A 16628-nucleotide genomic window follows, 5' to 3' on the forward strand; every position below is an offset into this window, starting at 1 on the left:
ACAAGTGCAGCATCATCAGCAAACAGTAGCTCTCGGATGAGTTTTTCCATTGTCTTGGAGTGTGCCTTTAGTCGCCTCAGGTTGAACAGGCTGCCATCGGTGCGATAGCGGATGTAGACACCATCGTCCTCATCTAGATCTACTGCGGCTCTTTGAAGCATCATGCTAAAGAAGATCGTAAAGAGAGTTGGCGCGAGAACGCAGCCTTGCTTTACACCTGTGCCTATTGGGAAGGGCTCCGAGAGGTCGTTGCAGTGTCTGACTTGGCCTCGCTGGTCTTCGTGTAGCTGGATGATCATGCTGAGGAACCTTGGGGGACATCCTAAACGTTCCAAGATTTGCCACAGGCCTTTCCTGCTAACGGTATCGAAAGCTTTGGTAAGGTCGACAAAAGTCACATACAGACCCTTGTTCTGTTCCCTGCATTTCTCTTGGAGCTGCCTGAGAACAAATAGAACGTGGTAGATAACTCACTGAAAATGTCAAGACAGTGTGCGTTTGCAATAAAAAAGACCAACGCCATGCTGGGAATTATTAGGAAGGGAATTGAAAACAAAACAGCCAGTATCATAATGCCCCTGTATAAATCGATGGTGCGGTCTCATTTGGAGTACTGTGTGCAGTTCTGGTCGCCACACCTAAAAAAGGATATTATAGCATTGGAGAAAGTCCAGAGAAGGGCAACTAGAATGATTAAAGGGCTGGAACACTTTCCCTATGAAGAAAGGTTGAAACGCTTGGGACTCTTTAGCTTGGAGAAACGTCGACTGCAGGGTGACGTGATAGAGGTTTACAAGATAATGCATGGGATGGAGAAAGTAGAGAAAGAAGTACTTTTCTCCTTTTCTCACAATACAAGAACTCGTGGGCATTCGATGAAATTGCTGAGCAGACAGGTTAAAACAGATAAAAGGAAGTACTTCTTCTCCCAAAGGGTGATTAACATGTGGAATTCACTGCCACAGGAGGTGGTGGCGGCCACAAGCATAGCCACCTTCAAGAGGGGTTTAGATAAAAATATGGAGCAGAGGTCCATCAGTGGCTATTAGCCACAGTGTGTGTGTGTGTGTGTGTGTGTGACACAGAGTGTTGGACTGGATGGGCCATTGGCCTGATCTAACATGGCTTCTCTTATGTTCTTAGCCTCCTGCCTTATTTTCGTCACTGGCTTTGCCAGTGGTACTATCCTGTCTTACAATAAATGTTAATCTTAAAAGAAATGGAGAGTCGTTATTATTGAAGATTGTTTAGACCTGACAGTTAGCTTAATCCATTGAATAGAATTAACGACTATTAAATGGAAATGATTTTATTGCATATTCTGTTTTTAATATTTTATGTTGTTTTTATTTGTTGTTAACCCTGAGTGCATCAGGGGAGGGCGGAATATAAATCTGATTAAATAAAATAAATTAAAATAAATAATAGTGATGGTGTATTTTAAGGGATGAATTTGTCTTCCCACTTTTTTTTTGTCCTCAGTGTGTGTGGAATAGCTAGGGGATTCTGGCAGCCAGAACTTCTAGTTCTTTTAGCATTATTTACCACTAGGTGGTGAGACAGACTTTTTGTTTTAAGGCAAAAGACGTTTCAGAGGTGGTTTGCCATTGCCTGGTATTCCTTGGAGGTTGCCCACCCTGTTGCAAAGAAGGGCGTCAGGATGCAAAAGTACAATGCCCAATGTAATCAAACTTGCTTAGAGCAGGGAAGAAACACTTGGAAGCAGAACCTCTTCCCTCTGAATTCACTTGTGACGTCTGGGGGATGGTGTCCAATTTTTTTAAAAAAAAATTTTACACAATTGCTCTATTGCAGCTTGGATTATGGATCCTAATGTCAAGAGGAAAGGAAAGGTCCCCTGTGCAAGCACCAGTCGTTTCTGACTCTGGGGTGATGTTGCTTTCACAAAGTTTTCATGGCAGACTTTTAACAAGGTGGTTTGCCATCGCCTTCCCCAGTCATCTACACATTGCCTTATCCAGTCAGTCCTCTACAAGCTGGGTACTCATTTTACCGACCTCGGAAGGATGGAAGGCTGAGTCAACCTCGAGCCGGCGACCTGAAAACCCAGCTTCCACCGGGGATCGAACTCAGGTCGCGAGCAGAGCTTAGGACTGCAGTACGGCAGCTTTAACACTTTGCGCCACGGGGCTCTTTAATGTCAAGAGAAGGCCTGTCAAAGTATGTGAACGCCTTCCCTCACAAGCAGCAAAGGGATGTTGCCAGCTAATCTATGTCAAGATACTCGGGATTCCCTTCATTTTTGGCAAGGCGAGTTCTATCATCATCTAGATCCAGGCAGCCACTCTCGAGACCCCTCGTTTTATTTATGCTTGCCACAGTCGCCCATCATTTTAGTGCTAATGGACGCAGGGGTGTCTCGAAATAATTGGGACCAGAATGGTGGAATTCCCTTCATTTGGGACACAGCAACATCTGTCATATTCCTGAACCAAGAGGCTAATTTTACGGTTCAATTGAGTTATGCCTGCCGTAGACAATTACAGCATACAAAGAAAAAAGCCGGGCTGGGGTAAGTTTGAGGGATTGCCACGTTTAGGATGTTCTGGTTCACTACTGGTTTGGCACTTGAATCCTGAGACACTTAGCATTATACTCTGTTATATCTACCACAGAGAGATGCAGACTTTTGTTCTGAAGAATCAGGCCTCAGATTCAGCAGGAGCTCACAGGAGCATAGCTCCTGAACCTTTCTGATGGCTTCTCTCTTCCATCCCACCTACCTTGTCCATTGAATCGTAGCTGCAGCTGCATAACAATCCCTGGATTAGGAGAGCGGGCAGCCAGCCAGCCACCAGGGGCTTTGCCACACCCCTAGCAGCCCTCATTAACCCCTTAAGAAGCCTGCACCACCCTTTCTCCACTTCTGATGTGATTTTGGGCAGTGGGTGGGGCTTGCTGGCTTTTTTACTCGGGGGGGGGGCGGTGGCCCAAGAGAGCCCCAGGTGAGCAAGGCCTGCTTGGACTGGCTGGATCTCTAGACAGCCCAAGCAGGCTTCGCTTGCCCGGGGCTCTCCTTTCTTGCATCAGGTTGCTTTTGGCTAGTGGGGGGTGGGGTGGGGCAGCATATGCCAATGTTATGCTAATGAGCTCCACCACCTATTTTTCTACAAAACTACCCCTGTGAAGAATAATATGATGGCTCCTAGGATACATATAGACAGTATTTATCTTTGATTTTAACAGAGTCCTAAAAGCTAACATTTTCATTCCATGAAGTGATAGAGGAAAAGAGAACCAATTAAACAAACTACCTTATTAAGAATGGCTCTTACTTTTCATTATTTCTCCCCCACGGAAATTAAACTTCGCATAGATTATGAAGACAGTTCCCGTTAGATAGGTGTATTGGTCTGTAGGAAAATGTAAGTCCTGAGGAACCTAAAGACCAACAAAAATTTCCATCCAGAGGATAGATTTTGTGAGTCATACATTACTTCAGATCCAGAAGGTGGGAGGTGTGTTACAAAGGAAGGCCAGCAGACTTCAGGATGCAGTGCAAAATGTAATCAGCCAGGTCAGAAACAAGGATATGCATATCAAGATGGGAAATTAAATAAATGCATTGTGCAGGGGGCTGCATTAGATCACCCCTGACACCCTTTCCAACTTTATGATTCTATGAACACTTTTAGCAAAGGGTAGAATTCTAGCAGGAGCTCCTTTGCATATTACACCACACACCCCTGATGTAGCCAATCCTCCAAGAGCTTACAAAAAAGAGTCTTGTAAGCTCTTAGAGGATTGGCTACATCAGGGGGTATGGCCTAATATGCAAAGGAGCTCCTGCTAGAATTCCACCCCTGCTTTTAGCTATGAAACAATTTGAGAATACATAGATTAACAGAGATAACAGGTTCTTTTTATCTGACATTCACTTTCTCCCTCCCAATACTGGGAATGTTACTGTCAGAACTTGTGCTTTTCATGCTTGCTAGGTTCAGCAATGTTAGCCTAACTGACTCCATCTTGTAGGTTGATACTAACCCTGTGTGCTCATAGCTAGGCTACTAAACAAAGTGCTTTGCATTTCAAACAAACTGTAACCACCGAAGGAATGACAGATAGCCTGGGGAGTCATTTGCAGGTGCCCTTTGAAGACAACCGCGCAGGACATCACAGCAGGATTCCTTCCTCCCTTTACTGATAACAGACTCTGGGAACAGACAAGTGTCTCTGGAAGTGTGAGAACCAACTTTATTGTTTCTGTAACAAACGCATAAAGTTGTAACCAATGCTAAACCCGTCATCAGAGTTATTCTGTGCCTTCATGAACTTAGTTCTCAATAAACGCCTATACTTTGTAACTAAGTCCTGGGCCTCGTTTGAAGTTCTTCAAGTTCTGACAGTTACTTGAGAACAGGTAGAACATAATGAAAGGCAAAAAAGAAAAATACAAAGCAAAGCATGAACCCATTTACAGGACTTTACTTTGTCTTCAGTAGCCTTGCAGAAAATTTTAGCACTCTTGGTTTATATCTCTGGATTTCCACAGCCTTTTCGCAGCTGCAAAGTGATGAATTACAATGGCAGGAAACTTATATCCATCCTCACACTGTGACTCAATCTCAACTCTTTCCACCTGAACAGAAGTTCTCAGACTGGTTTGATTTATTGGCCCCGCTACCCAACAAAGGCTGGATTTTCACCTCTCTCTTTTTTTAATGGAAAGGGGAACAAAATCTTCAAGACAGCTTCTGGCACAATGATAGAAATCTGCATTTTGATTTACATGCTCCAATCTGAGCCTTTTGAGCCACAGAATATAACAGAACAAAGAGCTGATATGCTTTCATATCATCTCTGGTCTATACTAGCTATTGGCAATCAAGGGAGACAACAGAAGAAGAAGATATTGGATTTATATCCCGCCCTCTGCTCCGAAGAGTCTCAGAGTGGCTCACAATCTCCTTTACCTTCCTCCCCCACAACAGACACCCTGTGAGGTGGGTGGGGCTGGAGAGGGCTCTCACAGCAGCTGCCCTTTCAAGGACAACCTCTGCCAGAGCTATTGATGACCCAAGGCCATGCTAGCAGGTGCAAGTGGAGGAGTGGGGAATCAACCCGGTTCTCCCAGATAAGAGCCCACACACTTAACCCAGATAAGACGACAACTGCAGATTTATACCCCACCCTTCTCTCTGAATCAGAGACTCAGAGCAGTTTCCAATCTCCTATATCTTCTCTCCCCACAACAGACACCCTGTGAGGTGGGTGGGGCTGAGAGGGCTCTCACAGCAGCTGCCCTTTCAAGGACAACTCTTACAAGAGCTATGGCTGACCCAAGGCCATTCCAGCAGCTGCAAGTGGAGGAGTGGGGAATCAAACCCGGTTCTCCCAGATAAGAGTCCACGCACTTAACCACTACGCAAGTAGCAAAGAAAAACTGTGCTGGATCAGACCATCAGTCCAGCAAACTGTTATACACAGCGGCCAACTATGGAGTTACTATGGAGGCCAACAACAGGGTAAAGATGCTGAGACTTGCCCGATATCACCTACTGGCACCGGTATTCAGACGCTGGGTGCATTTGAACATAGAGGTTCCCTTTAGTCCCTATGGCTAGTAACCACGGATAACGTCCTCCATGGAATTCAATCCAACATACTGGAGTGGATGAACCATTGGCCTGATCCAACATGGAGTGGATGGGCCATTGGCCTGATTCAACATGGCTTCTCTTATGTTCTTATATGATACCTTTTTAAATAAAATTAGAATCCAGGTTGTTCTCAAACTGGAAAATTACAGCACTCCGTATTTTGGAAAAGATAACAGGGTTGATCTCACCGCCTCAGTGAACAATCCGTGGGTGTCAGAGGCTTAAACAGAGTAGAGAAAAATGTCTATGTTTTGGTCACCAGACTGTGCTACATACAGTTGTCTGAGGTCGGGGATAAGGGGAGAGGGTGGGCACAAAACAGAGAAATAGGCACAGAGAAGTTCCTCATCAAAAACCATAAAACGGTTCATGCCCACAAACCAGCAGGGTCAATCACATGTTCCTACATGCTTAACTGTGATTGAGAAGCTCTTTGCCTGTTGAATCTTGCGGCAGAAAGTAAGGCTTTGACTCTGTTTGAGCTGCTGTCCACACTCCAGGCATTTATATGGCTTCCCTCCTATGTAACCTTTTTGATGTCGAGTTAGGGCGCCATACCAAAAGAAGAACTTTCCAAACTCCAAGCATTTATGTAGCTTCTCCCCAGTAGGAATCTTTTGATGTTTAATTAGGTCACCATTCCAGATGAAGCAGATTTCACACTCAAAGCATTTATATGGCTTCTCTTCAGTATATTTTGATGGGCTATTAGATAGCCATTCCAAGAGAAGCACATTCCACACTCCAAGCATTTATTTTGCGATTCCCCAGTATGTGCTATTAGGTTATCACTCTGAGAGATGCATTTTCCACACTCCAGGCATTTATTTGGCTTCTCCCCAGTATGAATCCTTTGATGTGCTATTAGATAGCCATTCCGAGTGAAGCATTTTCCACACTCCAAGCATTTATATGGCTTTTCCCCTGTATGAACCTTTTTATGTGCTATTAGGTTATCACTCCGAGAGAAGCACATTCCACACTCCACGCATGTGTATGGCTTTTCCCCAGTATGAATCGTTTGATGCACAATTAGGTGGGCATTCTGAGAGAAACACTTTCCACACTCTGAGCATTTATTTGACTTCTCCTCAGTATGAATCTTTTGATGTGCTATTAGATAGACATTCCGAGAAAAGCACTTTCCGCAGTCCAAGCATTTATATGGCTTTTCCCCTGTATGAATCTTTTTATGTGCTATTAGGTTACCACTCCGAGAAAAGCACTTTCCACACTCCATGCACTTATATGGCTTCTCCCCAGTATGAATCTTTTGATGCTTAATTAGGTCACCATTCCGAAAGAAGCACTTTCCGCACTCCAAGCATTTATATGGCTTTTCCCCTGTATGAATAATTTGATGTGATTTTAGGGCATCAGTTCGAGAGAAGGATTTTCCACATTCCAGGCATTTATATGGCTTCTCCCCTGTATGAACCTTTTTATGTGCTATTAAGTTATCAATCCGAAAGAAGCACTTTCCACACTCAAAGCATTTATAAGGCTTATCCCCTGTATGAACCTTTTTATGTGCTATTAAGTTATCAGTCCGAGAGAAGCACTTTCCACACTCCAAACATTTATTTGGCGTCTCCCCAGTATGAATCTTTTGATGTGCATTTAGGCGGGCATTTTGAGAGAAGCACTTTCCACACTCCAAGCATTTATATGGCTGCTCCCCAGTATGAATTGTTTGATGTGCTATTAGATAGCCATTCCGAGTGAAGCACTTTCCACACTCCAAGCATTTAAATGGCTTTTCCCCTGTATGAACCTTTTTATGCGCTATTAGGTTATCAATTCGAGAGAAACACTTTCCACACTCCAAGCATTTAAATGGCCTTTCCCCTGTATGAACCTTGTTATGCACTATTAGGTTATCAATCCGAGAGAAGCACTTTCCACACTCCGAGCATTTATACGGCTTTTCCCCTGTATGAACCTTTTTATGTGCTATTAACTTATCGATGCGAGAGAAGCACTTTCCACACTCCGAGCATTTATTTGGCCTCTCCCCATTATGAGTCTTTTGATGTACAGATAGGTGGGCCTTCTGAGAGAAGCACTTTCCGCACTCTAGGCATTTATATGGCTTTTCCCCTGTGTGAATCCTTAGATGCCTAGTTATTGCACTACTCCACAGGAAGCACTTCTCACATTCCATGCATTTATACCTTTTCCAGCATGTTGCAACATTCTGATATGTTTGAAATCTAAATTTGCTGCTGAACAGCTTCTGCTTCATGGCACCATTATGCTTTCTCTTCCCTGTTTCATCTTGGGATGAGACCTCAGACTTGCTTCTTCTCTGATGGGCCACCAATTCCTTCCTTTGCTTCTGTTTTCCTTCCCTTTTCCTTCTGCACCGTGTCTCAGGTGCTGCTTGATCCCCAGATTTTGCTTCCACCAGAGGACTGTTGTCTATTTCCAGAGCTCGCCTTTCTGGTTTCTTCTCATTCACCATCTCCCACACATCTTCAACTGCAAAAGAGAGACAGGAATCAAATAAGAATGAAAAGGTACAAATCCCAGTTAACAGGTAAGCTGAGCAGTGAACAACATTTTGTATAATCAGAACATGAGGTCTGGGGAAATATTTAACCACACAGTAGGATGTCTTGGAAATGGAGAAACAGTGACCAAAGGGAGGAGATATCTGGCTTCTGTTGGACAAACTTTCTTTTGAAATCACATTACCATACATAAGTTTTCTGGTGTTTATTTAGAGAACGCACAGAATAGGACGAGAAATGCTTTAAAAATCTTGAATTTTATTGAAGTATTTTTGATTAAATAAAAAGAATAAAATATAGAAGACTGGAGACATGGACAGGTATGATAGAGCTTTCTACAAACTTGGAAAATGACCCAGGCTTGCAGAAAAATCTGAAAAAAGTACATTGGGGGTTTACAACACCTTCAAACAATGGAAGCTGTGCTTGTAACCTAAGAAACACAGTAGGCATTGCAAGGTCACTGCTCAGTATTGTCAGCCTTCAAGTCTTAGTTTCTGTCAGTTAGAGGCAGGGACAGGTGACAGTGCCTTTTATAGGGCTGTTTTGACCTTTGAGGGAAACCTCTGGGTTATATCCAGCAGCAATCAGAGCAATTCCCACTTTTTCCCCATATTGATATGTTTCAAAGATCTGCAAGTGTATGCTCTTTTATTATAACAGTGCTGGTCGCCCTGGTGGATGACCTCCAGCGGCATCTGGATCGAAGTGGCTTGGCGGTTCTGATGTTGTTGGACCTATCGGTGGCATTCGATAGTCGACCATCAGTTTCTGACCTGCCGCCTCGCCGATGCAGGGATTCAGGGGTTGGCCTTGCAATGGCTTTCCTCTTTCCTAGATGGTCAGAGACAAAGGGTGGCGATTGGGGGTGAACTGTCCCGGAGGCACGCACTTAACTGCGGGGTGCCTCAGGGGGTGGCGCTCTCCCCAATGTTGTTCAACATCTATATGTGCCCCCTTGCCCAGAGGTATGAGCTGGGTTGTCACCAGCACGCTGATGACACCTAGCTCTATCTACTGATGGACGGCCGGCCAGACTGTGTCCCAGAAAATCTGGACCTGGCGCTACAAGCCGTGGCTGGATGGTTTAGGCTGAGTAGATTGAAGCTCAATCCAGCGAAGACAGAGGTCCTTTGCCTGAGTCGCAGTGGTCTGAGTAGGGAAATTCCCCTACCGGCCTTTGATGGTGCGCCACTGACAATGATGCACAAGGTCAAGAGCTTGGAGCCTGCCTTGACAATGGAGGCCCAGATAGCAGCCACTGCTAAATCCTCTTTTTTCCATCTTAGGCGGGCAAGGCAGTTGGTCCCCTACCTGGAACGTGGCGACCTAGCAACAGTGATCCATGCAACGGTCACCTTGAGGCTGGACTACTGTAATGTCCTCTACAGGAGGCTGCCCTTGTGCTGAACCCAGAAGCTGCAGCTAGTGCAGAATGTGGCCGCCCGGCTGTTACTGGGTCTCCCCAGTGGAAGCACATACAGCCGGGACTGCGGGAACTGCACTGGCTGCCAATAGTATACCGGATTCGTTACAAGGTACTGGTTATTACCTTTAAAGCCCTATATGGCCTAGGACCTGCCTACCTTAGGGACCATCTCTCCCCATATGTTTTCCAGAAGGTACTTAGATCGGGATCACAAATCTTTTAGTAATCCCCGGGCTGAAGGAGGCCAAATTAAAGACCACCAGAAACAGGGCCTTCTCAATTGCAGCCCCCTGCTTGTGGAATCAACTGCCAGAGGAAGTGAGGGCCTTGCAGAACCTTGCGCAGTTCCACAGGACCTGCAAGACCGTTCTCTTCCGGCTGGCATTTAACTGACACAGCGCCTGTATCTCAAAGAAATTGAAGAAATGCCATCGCCACTGAAATAGCACTAAATTAATATTCTATTTTAATTGTTGAATGTGTAATTTTTAATATTTACTGATTTTGTCTGTTGTGATTTTATGTTGTGAGCCGCCCTCAGCCTGCTTCAGCAGGGAGGGCAGGAAATAAATCAAATAAATAAATAAAATATAACTATAGGCCACAGAAGAAGGCACATTAAGCCAGAATGCATGGCCTGTTGGTTTTATGTATGTAATCCTTTTGGTCTGCAGTGGAGTTTGGACAAACGGAACAATTGTATTTCGTTTTCTACGTATTTGTCCCATTTTTAATTGTCATAGAGTGGAATAAAATACCTGTCGTATGCTTTGTTACTCAGCTTTTGAGTACCCACCTGTTTTAGTGGTTGCGTTTTAGTGGTTGGGTTTCCCCTTTGGTTTGTTTGGTATAAGACAGAGAAGAACCAGGAAAATCCCACCACCCTGCTGAGGGAATCCCACAACTCCAAAGATCGCACATCTCAGTAGCTACCTGCTTCCATCTTTATTTCCAGTGAGTTCTGAGTAAACACCTTTTTGTTGTCTTCTTCTTCCTGGCAGGAGCCAAGAACAGGTCTGGGAGTCAGACGCTCTCCTTTGGGAGAAACAAAAGCAGGTGAGTTCTCCCTGGAACTTTTTGATGCAGGAATATTCCAAAGCAGCCTGTACCTGAGTCTGCCTTCCTTCTCAATCAAGCACAACATGGACAGAAACCACAAATGTTGGAAAGGCTATGCTCATGTTCTTTAAAGGAGGTGGAGTCTCTGGAGCACAGGTGTTTTAGTTGCACATTTTATAACGTGCCACGGTCAGAGATTATTACTCCCTTGTTGGATGGGACCTGTTTACCTTCAGGACTGCCTTTCCTCACACGAGCCCCCAAGAGCACTACGATCAAGCTCGTTAAATCTGTTAAAGATCTCCAGGCTAAAGGAGGCCCGTCTGACCACGACAAGGGCAAAAGCCTTCTCCGTGGCTGTTCCTTCCCGGAGGAGACAAGGGTCCTGTGGGATTTGGCACAATTCCACAGGGCCTGTAAGACATATCTGTTCAGGCAGGCTTTTCATAACTAAATGGAGGTACTTTTAACATCTACGGGGGGTTGTACGATCTACCCCACAATATCATCACAGAATTAATTCCAAACAGACAGAACGCCATCTGAGCCATATTTAAACTGTTTTAATATTTTAATGTTTTAATAATGTTTTATTGTTGTAATGTGAATCTGTCATCGAATTGTGACTGTTGTTGGCCGCCCTGAGCCCGTTTGGGGAGGGCGGGATACAAGTGCAACAAATAAATAAATAAAATAAATAAATAAGATCCTTGGCCTCACAAGAAAAGCCAGGCTAGGTTACCTCCTATCTGACACAAACCCTAAAATCTTCTATCAAGCTGGCAGGTTTTGTGTGTTGATTATGAGGCTGCGGAAGATGTACATTAACCAGGTTGGAATGCTGGACTTGAATCACTGGTAAACTTCATACCTCTCCTCTCTGCTTGTATAAAACAATGCAACCTTTTTAACTTTTAATTTTTAACTTTTGTTTTGTATTTTTTCTTCTGTATGTGGACGTAATAAATATGACTGACTAACCACGAATGTTGCTCCCCAAAATATGTATCCCGTGCACATGTACGAAGATGGTGAGGGGTCCGAAGACCAAGTCCTATGAGGAAAGGTTGAAGGAGCTGGGCATGTTTAGCCCGGAGAGGAGGCAGCTGAGAGGTGATATGATCACCAACTTCAAGTACTTGAAGGGCTGTCATATAGAGGATGGTGTGGAATTGTTTTCTGTGGCCCTGGAAGGTAGAACCAGAACCAATGGGTTGAAATTAAATCAAAAGAGTTTCTGGCTCAACATTAGGAAGAACTTCCTGACCTTTAGAGCGATTCCTCAGTGGAACAGGCTTCCTCAGGTCGTGGGCTCTCCTTCCTTGGAAGCTTTAAAACAGAGGCTAGATGGCCATCTGACAGCGATGAAGATCCTGTGAATTTGGGGGGAGGTATTTGTGGGTTTCCTGCATTGTGCAGGGGGTTGGACTAGATGACCCTGGAAGTCCCTTCCAACTCTATGATTCTAGGTGAAAGACCTGAATGCAAGCCTGGAAACATCCCCTGATGCTGGCAGAGGCTCCTGCAAACTGAAGAGTGAGCCAGAAATGCAGCTTTGAAAAAGAATCAGTACAGAGGGATGCATCCTCTTCATCAAGCCCACCTCGTCTAAAGGGCAGACAAGAAGCATCCTCTCTGACAAGCCCATCTTCTCAAAAAGACAAGACAGGAAGCATCCTCTCTGACAAACCCACAGGCAGACCCACAGGAGGCATCCTCCCTGGTAAATCCACATCAGCCAGAGAGCAGACAGGAAGCAAAACTGAGATCCCCCACTCCAGTCTGTGCCCCCATCACCCGAATTCTGAATCAGGAAAGAGTTCTGCTGCCTACAATGCAGGGCTCTTTTGGTAGCAGGAACTCCTTTGCGTATTAGGCCACACACCCCTGGTGTAGCCAATCCTCTTGGAGCTTACAGTAGGCCCTGTACTAAGAGTCCTGTAAGCTCTTGGATGATTGGCTACATTACGGGGGTGTGGCCTAATATGCAAAGGACTTCCTGCTATCAAAAAAGCCCTGCGACAATGAGGTTCTGAATCCTAGCCAGGCCAGAAGAGGGCTCAGGAGGGCAGAGGTCAGATTCCATGCCTGGACACAACAGCTGGCCACCAACTCCTGCTTCACAAAACCCTCAGAGTGTACCAACCACTAACAACAGTCCGGGAGATGAATTCAGTTCAGCATCTGTCAACTGAAGTGAAAGGGATCCTTACCGAGAGAGGCCACGTTCCCAAAATTCTCCAACATGACTTCCATGGCCAGGGCCCTCTGGCCCGGATCCAGCAGCTCCCACTCCTCGCTGGTGAAGTCCATGTCCACCTCCTCAAAGGTCACAGGACATTCTTCCTTGGTCTCTGTTGGCTGCGTCATAGCTGCTTCCACGACAGGAGAAAGAGGAGAGAACTTGGAAAGATGACTTGTTCCAAAACCTGGAAGGAAAAGAAGGTCAATTTAGTCTCCCAAACACAGGCCAAAGGGCTAGAAATAACAGTAACAGCTTCAGGCATCCTAGAAAGAAAAAGAGAGAAGTAACATTTATCTTGTGACTATTACAGGCAGGATTGCCAATCCCCAGGTGGGGGCAGGGGATCCCCTGGTTTGGAAGCCCTCCCCTGCTTCAGAGTCATCAGAAAGCAAGAGGGGGGGAGTCTGCTGGACACTCCATTATTTCCTATGGAGATCAATTCCCATAGGTATAATGGAGAATTGATCTGTGGGTATCTGGGGCTCGGGGGGGGGGCTTTTTTGAGGTAGAGGTAGCAAATTTTCAGCATAGCATTTGGTGCCTCTCCTCAAAACGCCCTCCATGTTTCAAAAAGATTGGAGCAGGGTGGCCAATTCTATGAGCTCCCAAAGGAGGTGCCCCTATCCTTCATTACTTCCAAATGGAGGGAAGGCATTTAAAAGGTGTGCGGTCCCTTTAAATGAGATGGCCAGAACTCCCTTTGGAGCTCAGTTATGCTTGTCACAACTTCGCTCCTGGCTCCACCCCAAAGTCCCCTGGTTCCACCCCCAAAGTCTCCTGGCTCCATCCCCAAAGTCCCCAGATATTTCTCGAGCTGGACCTGGCAACCCTAGTTACAACTCTTCAAGCACAAGGAATCCTTGCCTGGCGAGGTGTCCCATGTTGGATCCTCCTGCTTGAAGGCCCACATCTGTTCATTCTGAGAGGTCTTTGACAGATCCTTTTCTGACTCAGCAAACATCTCCGTGAATGGTCCACAGACCTGAAACACCACACAGGGGACAAAGAGAGGAGTCAGAGGAAGAAAGAGAAGGCTTCTGCCCCCCTTCTTCCCCTTCTGCTATCCCTGGGGCTAAGATCTTGCCAAGATTCTTACCATGATGAATTTGACTCACCTGCTCTTTCTCCTTCTCTGCCTGGCTGAGGAGGAAGCCTTCTGCCAGGGCCACCGCCTGGGAACTGGTCTCTGGCCTGCATTCCCTCACCCAGCTCTCCATCTCCGGGGGCAGGATGGCCAGGAGCTGCTCCAGGATCACCAGGTCCAGCATCTCCTTCTTGCTGCGCCTTTCTGGCTTCAACCACTGCTTGCAAAGTTCATGGAGGTGGCTGCATGCGTCTCGGGGGCCCTCGGCCGCCTGGTAGCGAAATCTCCTGAATTGTTGGTGCTGCACATCCAAGCCAAGGGCATCCACACCCAGGAGGTTCTTCTGCCTTGCTTTCTCCCACAGTCCTCTGGCACCCAAGCCTTTCCTTACTCCCATTCCAGCTTTAAGGTCTTTCTTGCCCACCATCTTTGTGTGCCTGAGTGCCACCTGCCACAGAGAAAAAAGTTTTCCTTGCTCTTCTGCCTCTTTTGCTCCTGGAGGTGGGGTGGGGGACTTCTGCTGCTGCTGAGAACCTCCAAGGTGAAGGGTCTTTTCTGATCACGAGTTCTAACGAGCTTCCCACTAGCATCTGGAGTTTCTCCCTGAAGAGGATGGAAGAAAGTAGCTGGAGGGGGGGGAAGGGAGAGGATAGGATGGTCAATTAAGCCAGGGAGCCACACTGGATAAAACAGAAGAAGAAGAGGAAGAAGAAGATGATGATGATGATATTGGATTTATATCCCGCCCTATACTCTGAATCTCAGAGTTTCACAGCGGTCGCAATCTCCTTTACCCTCCACCCCCTCCACCCACAACAGACACCCTATGAGGTAGGTGGGGCTGAGAGAGCTCTCACACCACCTGCTCTTTCAAGGCCAACTCTTACAAAAGCTATGGCTGACCCAAGGCCATTCCTGGAGGAGCTGGAAGTGGAGGAGTGGGGAATCAAACCCGGTTCTCCCAGATAAGAGCCCGCACACTTAACCACTACACCAAACTGGCTCTCAAAGACTCAGAGAGAACCACACACCATCCACTCCATGCCCTCCTTTGCTAGGACTGCCCGTTCCAGGTTAGGAAATTCCTGGAGATTTGCAAGTGGAATCTTGGGGAGAACAAGATTTTGGAAGGGGAGGGACATCAGCATGGGTATAAAGATATACAATCCACCCTCCAAAGCAGCCGGTTTCTCCAGTTCTGATTTCAACAATCTGGAGATCAGTTGTAATTCTAGGAGATCTGTAGGCCTCACCTGGAGGTTGGCAACCACAAGGATCCTAAGGCAGATTTCTCCTCAAGCGCTATTTGATCTTATTTTACTGTCAAAGTATTTTATTGTTGTAGCCATGGGCCATAACAACCCAGCAAACCCCCCAAAGTATACAGTTTACTTCTAGCCATAAAAATTAAAAAAAAAAAGCAAAATACAGTACTATGAACAAGATTTAAAACATATATAATAAGATGATGTGACAATATGAGACTATAACATAAGAGAAGCCATGTTGGATCAGGACAATGGCCCATCCAGTCCAACACTCTGTGTCACATAGCGGCCAAAAACTTATATATATATACACACACTGTGGCTAATAGCCACTGATGGACCTCTGCTCCATATTTTTATCTACCCCCTCTTGAAGCTGTCTATGCTTGTGGCCACCACCACCTCCTGTGGCAGTGAATTCCACATGTTAATCACCCTTTGGGTGGGTGAAAAAGTATTTCCTTTTATCCGTTTTAACCTGTCTGCTCAGCAATTTCATCAAATGCCCACGAGTTCTTGTATTGTGAGAAAGGGAGAAAAGTACTTCTTTCTCTACTTTCTCCATCCCATGCATTATCTTGTAAACCTCTATCATGTCACCCCGCAGTTGACATTTCTCCAAGCTAAAGAGCCCCAAGCGTTTTAACCTTTCTTCATAGGGAATGTGTTCCAAAACTTTAATCATTCTAGTTGCCCTTTTCTGCACTTTTTCCAATTCTATAATATTCTTTTTGAGGTGCCGTGACCAGAATTGCACACAGTATTCCAAATGAGACAGCACCATCGATTTATACAGGGGCATTATGATACTGGCTGATTTGTTTTCAATTCCCTTCCTAATAAGTCCCAGCATGGCGTTGGCCTTTTTTATAGCAATCGCACACTGTCTTGACATTTTCAGCGAGTTATCTACCACGACCCCAAGATCTCTCTCTTGGTCAGTCTCTGCCAGTTCACACCTCATAAACTTGTATTTGTAGCTGGGATTCTTGGTCACAATGTGCATTACTTTGCACTTGGCCACATTGAACAGCATCTGCCACGTTGACGCCCACTCACCCAGCCTCAACAGATCCCTTTGGAGTGCCTCACAATCCTCTCTGGTTCTCACCACCCTGAACAATTTAGTGTCATCTGCAAACTTGGCCACTTCACTGCTCACTCCCAACTCTAAATCATTTATGAACAAGTTAAAGAGCATGGGACCCAGTACTCAGCCCTGCGGCACCCCACTGCTTACCGTCCTTCACTGCGAAGACTGCCCATTTATACTCACTCTCTGCTTCCTATTAATTAGCCAGTTTTTGATCCACAAGAGGACCTGTCCTTTTACTCCATGACTCTCGAGCTTTCTAAGGAGCCTTTGATGAGGAACTTTATCAAAAGCTTTCTGGAAGTCAAGATAA

The 16628-nt window shown here is 45.7% G+C and overlaps 2 protein-coding genes across 2 annotated transcripts in view; both read right to left on the reverse strand.

Annotated features, from left to right (window-relative positions):
• Nucleotides 1-16628, reverse strand: part of LOC132571225 (zinc finger protein 709-like) — a 1224940-nt gene that overhangs the window by 1003585 nt on the left and 204727 nt on the right. The window lies entirely within an intron of this gene.
• LOC132570997 (uncharacterized) overlaps nt 1-16628 on the reverse strand; it is a 52866-nt gene that overhangs the window by 17948 nt on the left and 18290 nt on the right. Inside the window, exons 7-11 of the mRNA XM_060237633.1 lie at nt 14076-14488; nt 13708-13852; nt 12839-13054; nt 10500-10601; nt 6359-8105 (exon numbers count right to left, since the gene is read on the reverse strand). Coding sequence (XP_060093616.1) covers nt 6359-8105; nt 10500-10601; nt 12839-13054; nt 13708-13852; nt 14076-14488 — 2623 coding nt within the window. The remainder of the gene's footprint in view (nt 1-6358; nt 8106-10499; nt 10602-12838; nt 13055-13707; nt 13853-14075; nt 14489-16628) is intronic.

Source organism: Heteronotia binoei, chromosome 5 (assembly GCF_032191835.1).
Source record: "Heteronotia binoei isolate CCM8104 ecotype False Entrance Well chromosome 5, APGP_CSIRO_Hbin_v1, whole genome shotgun sequence".
Classification (NCBI taxonomy): domain Eukaryota; kingdom Metazoa; phylum Chordata; class Lepidosauria; order Squamata; family Gekkonidae; genus Heteronotia; species Heteronotia binoei.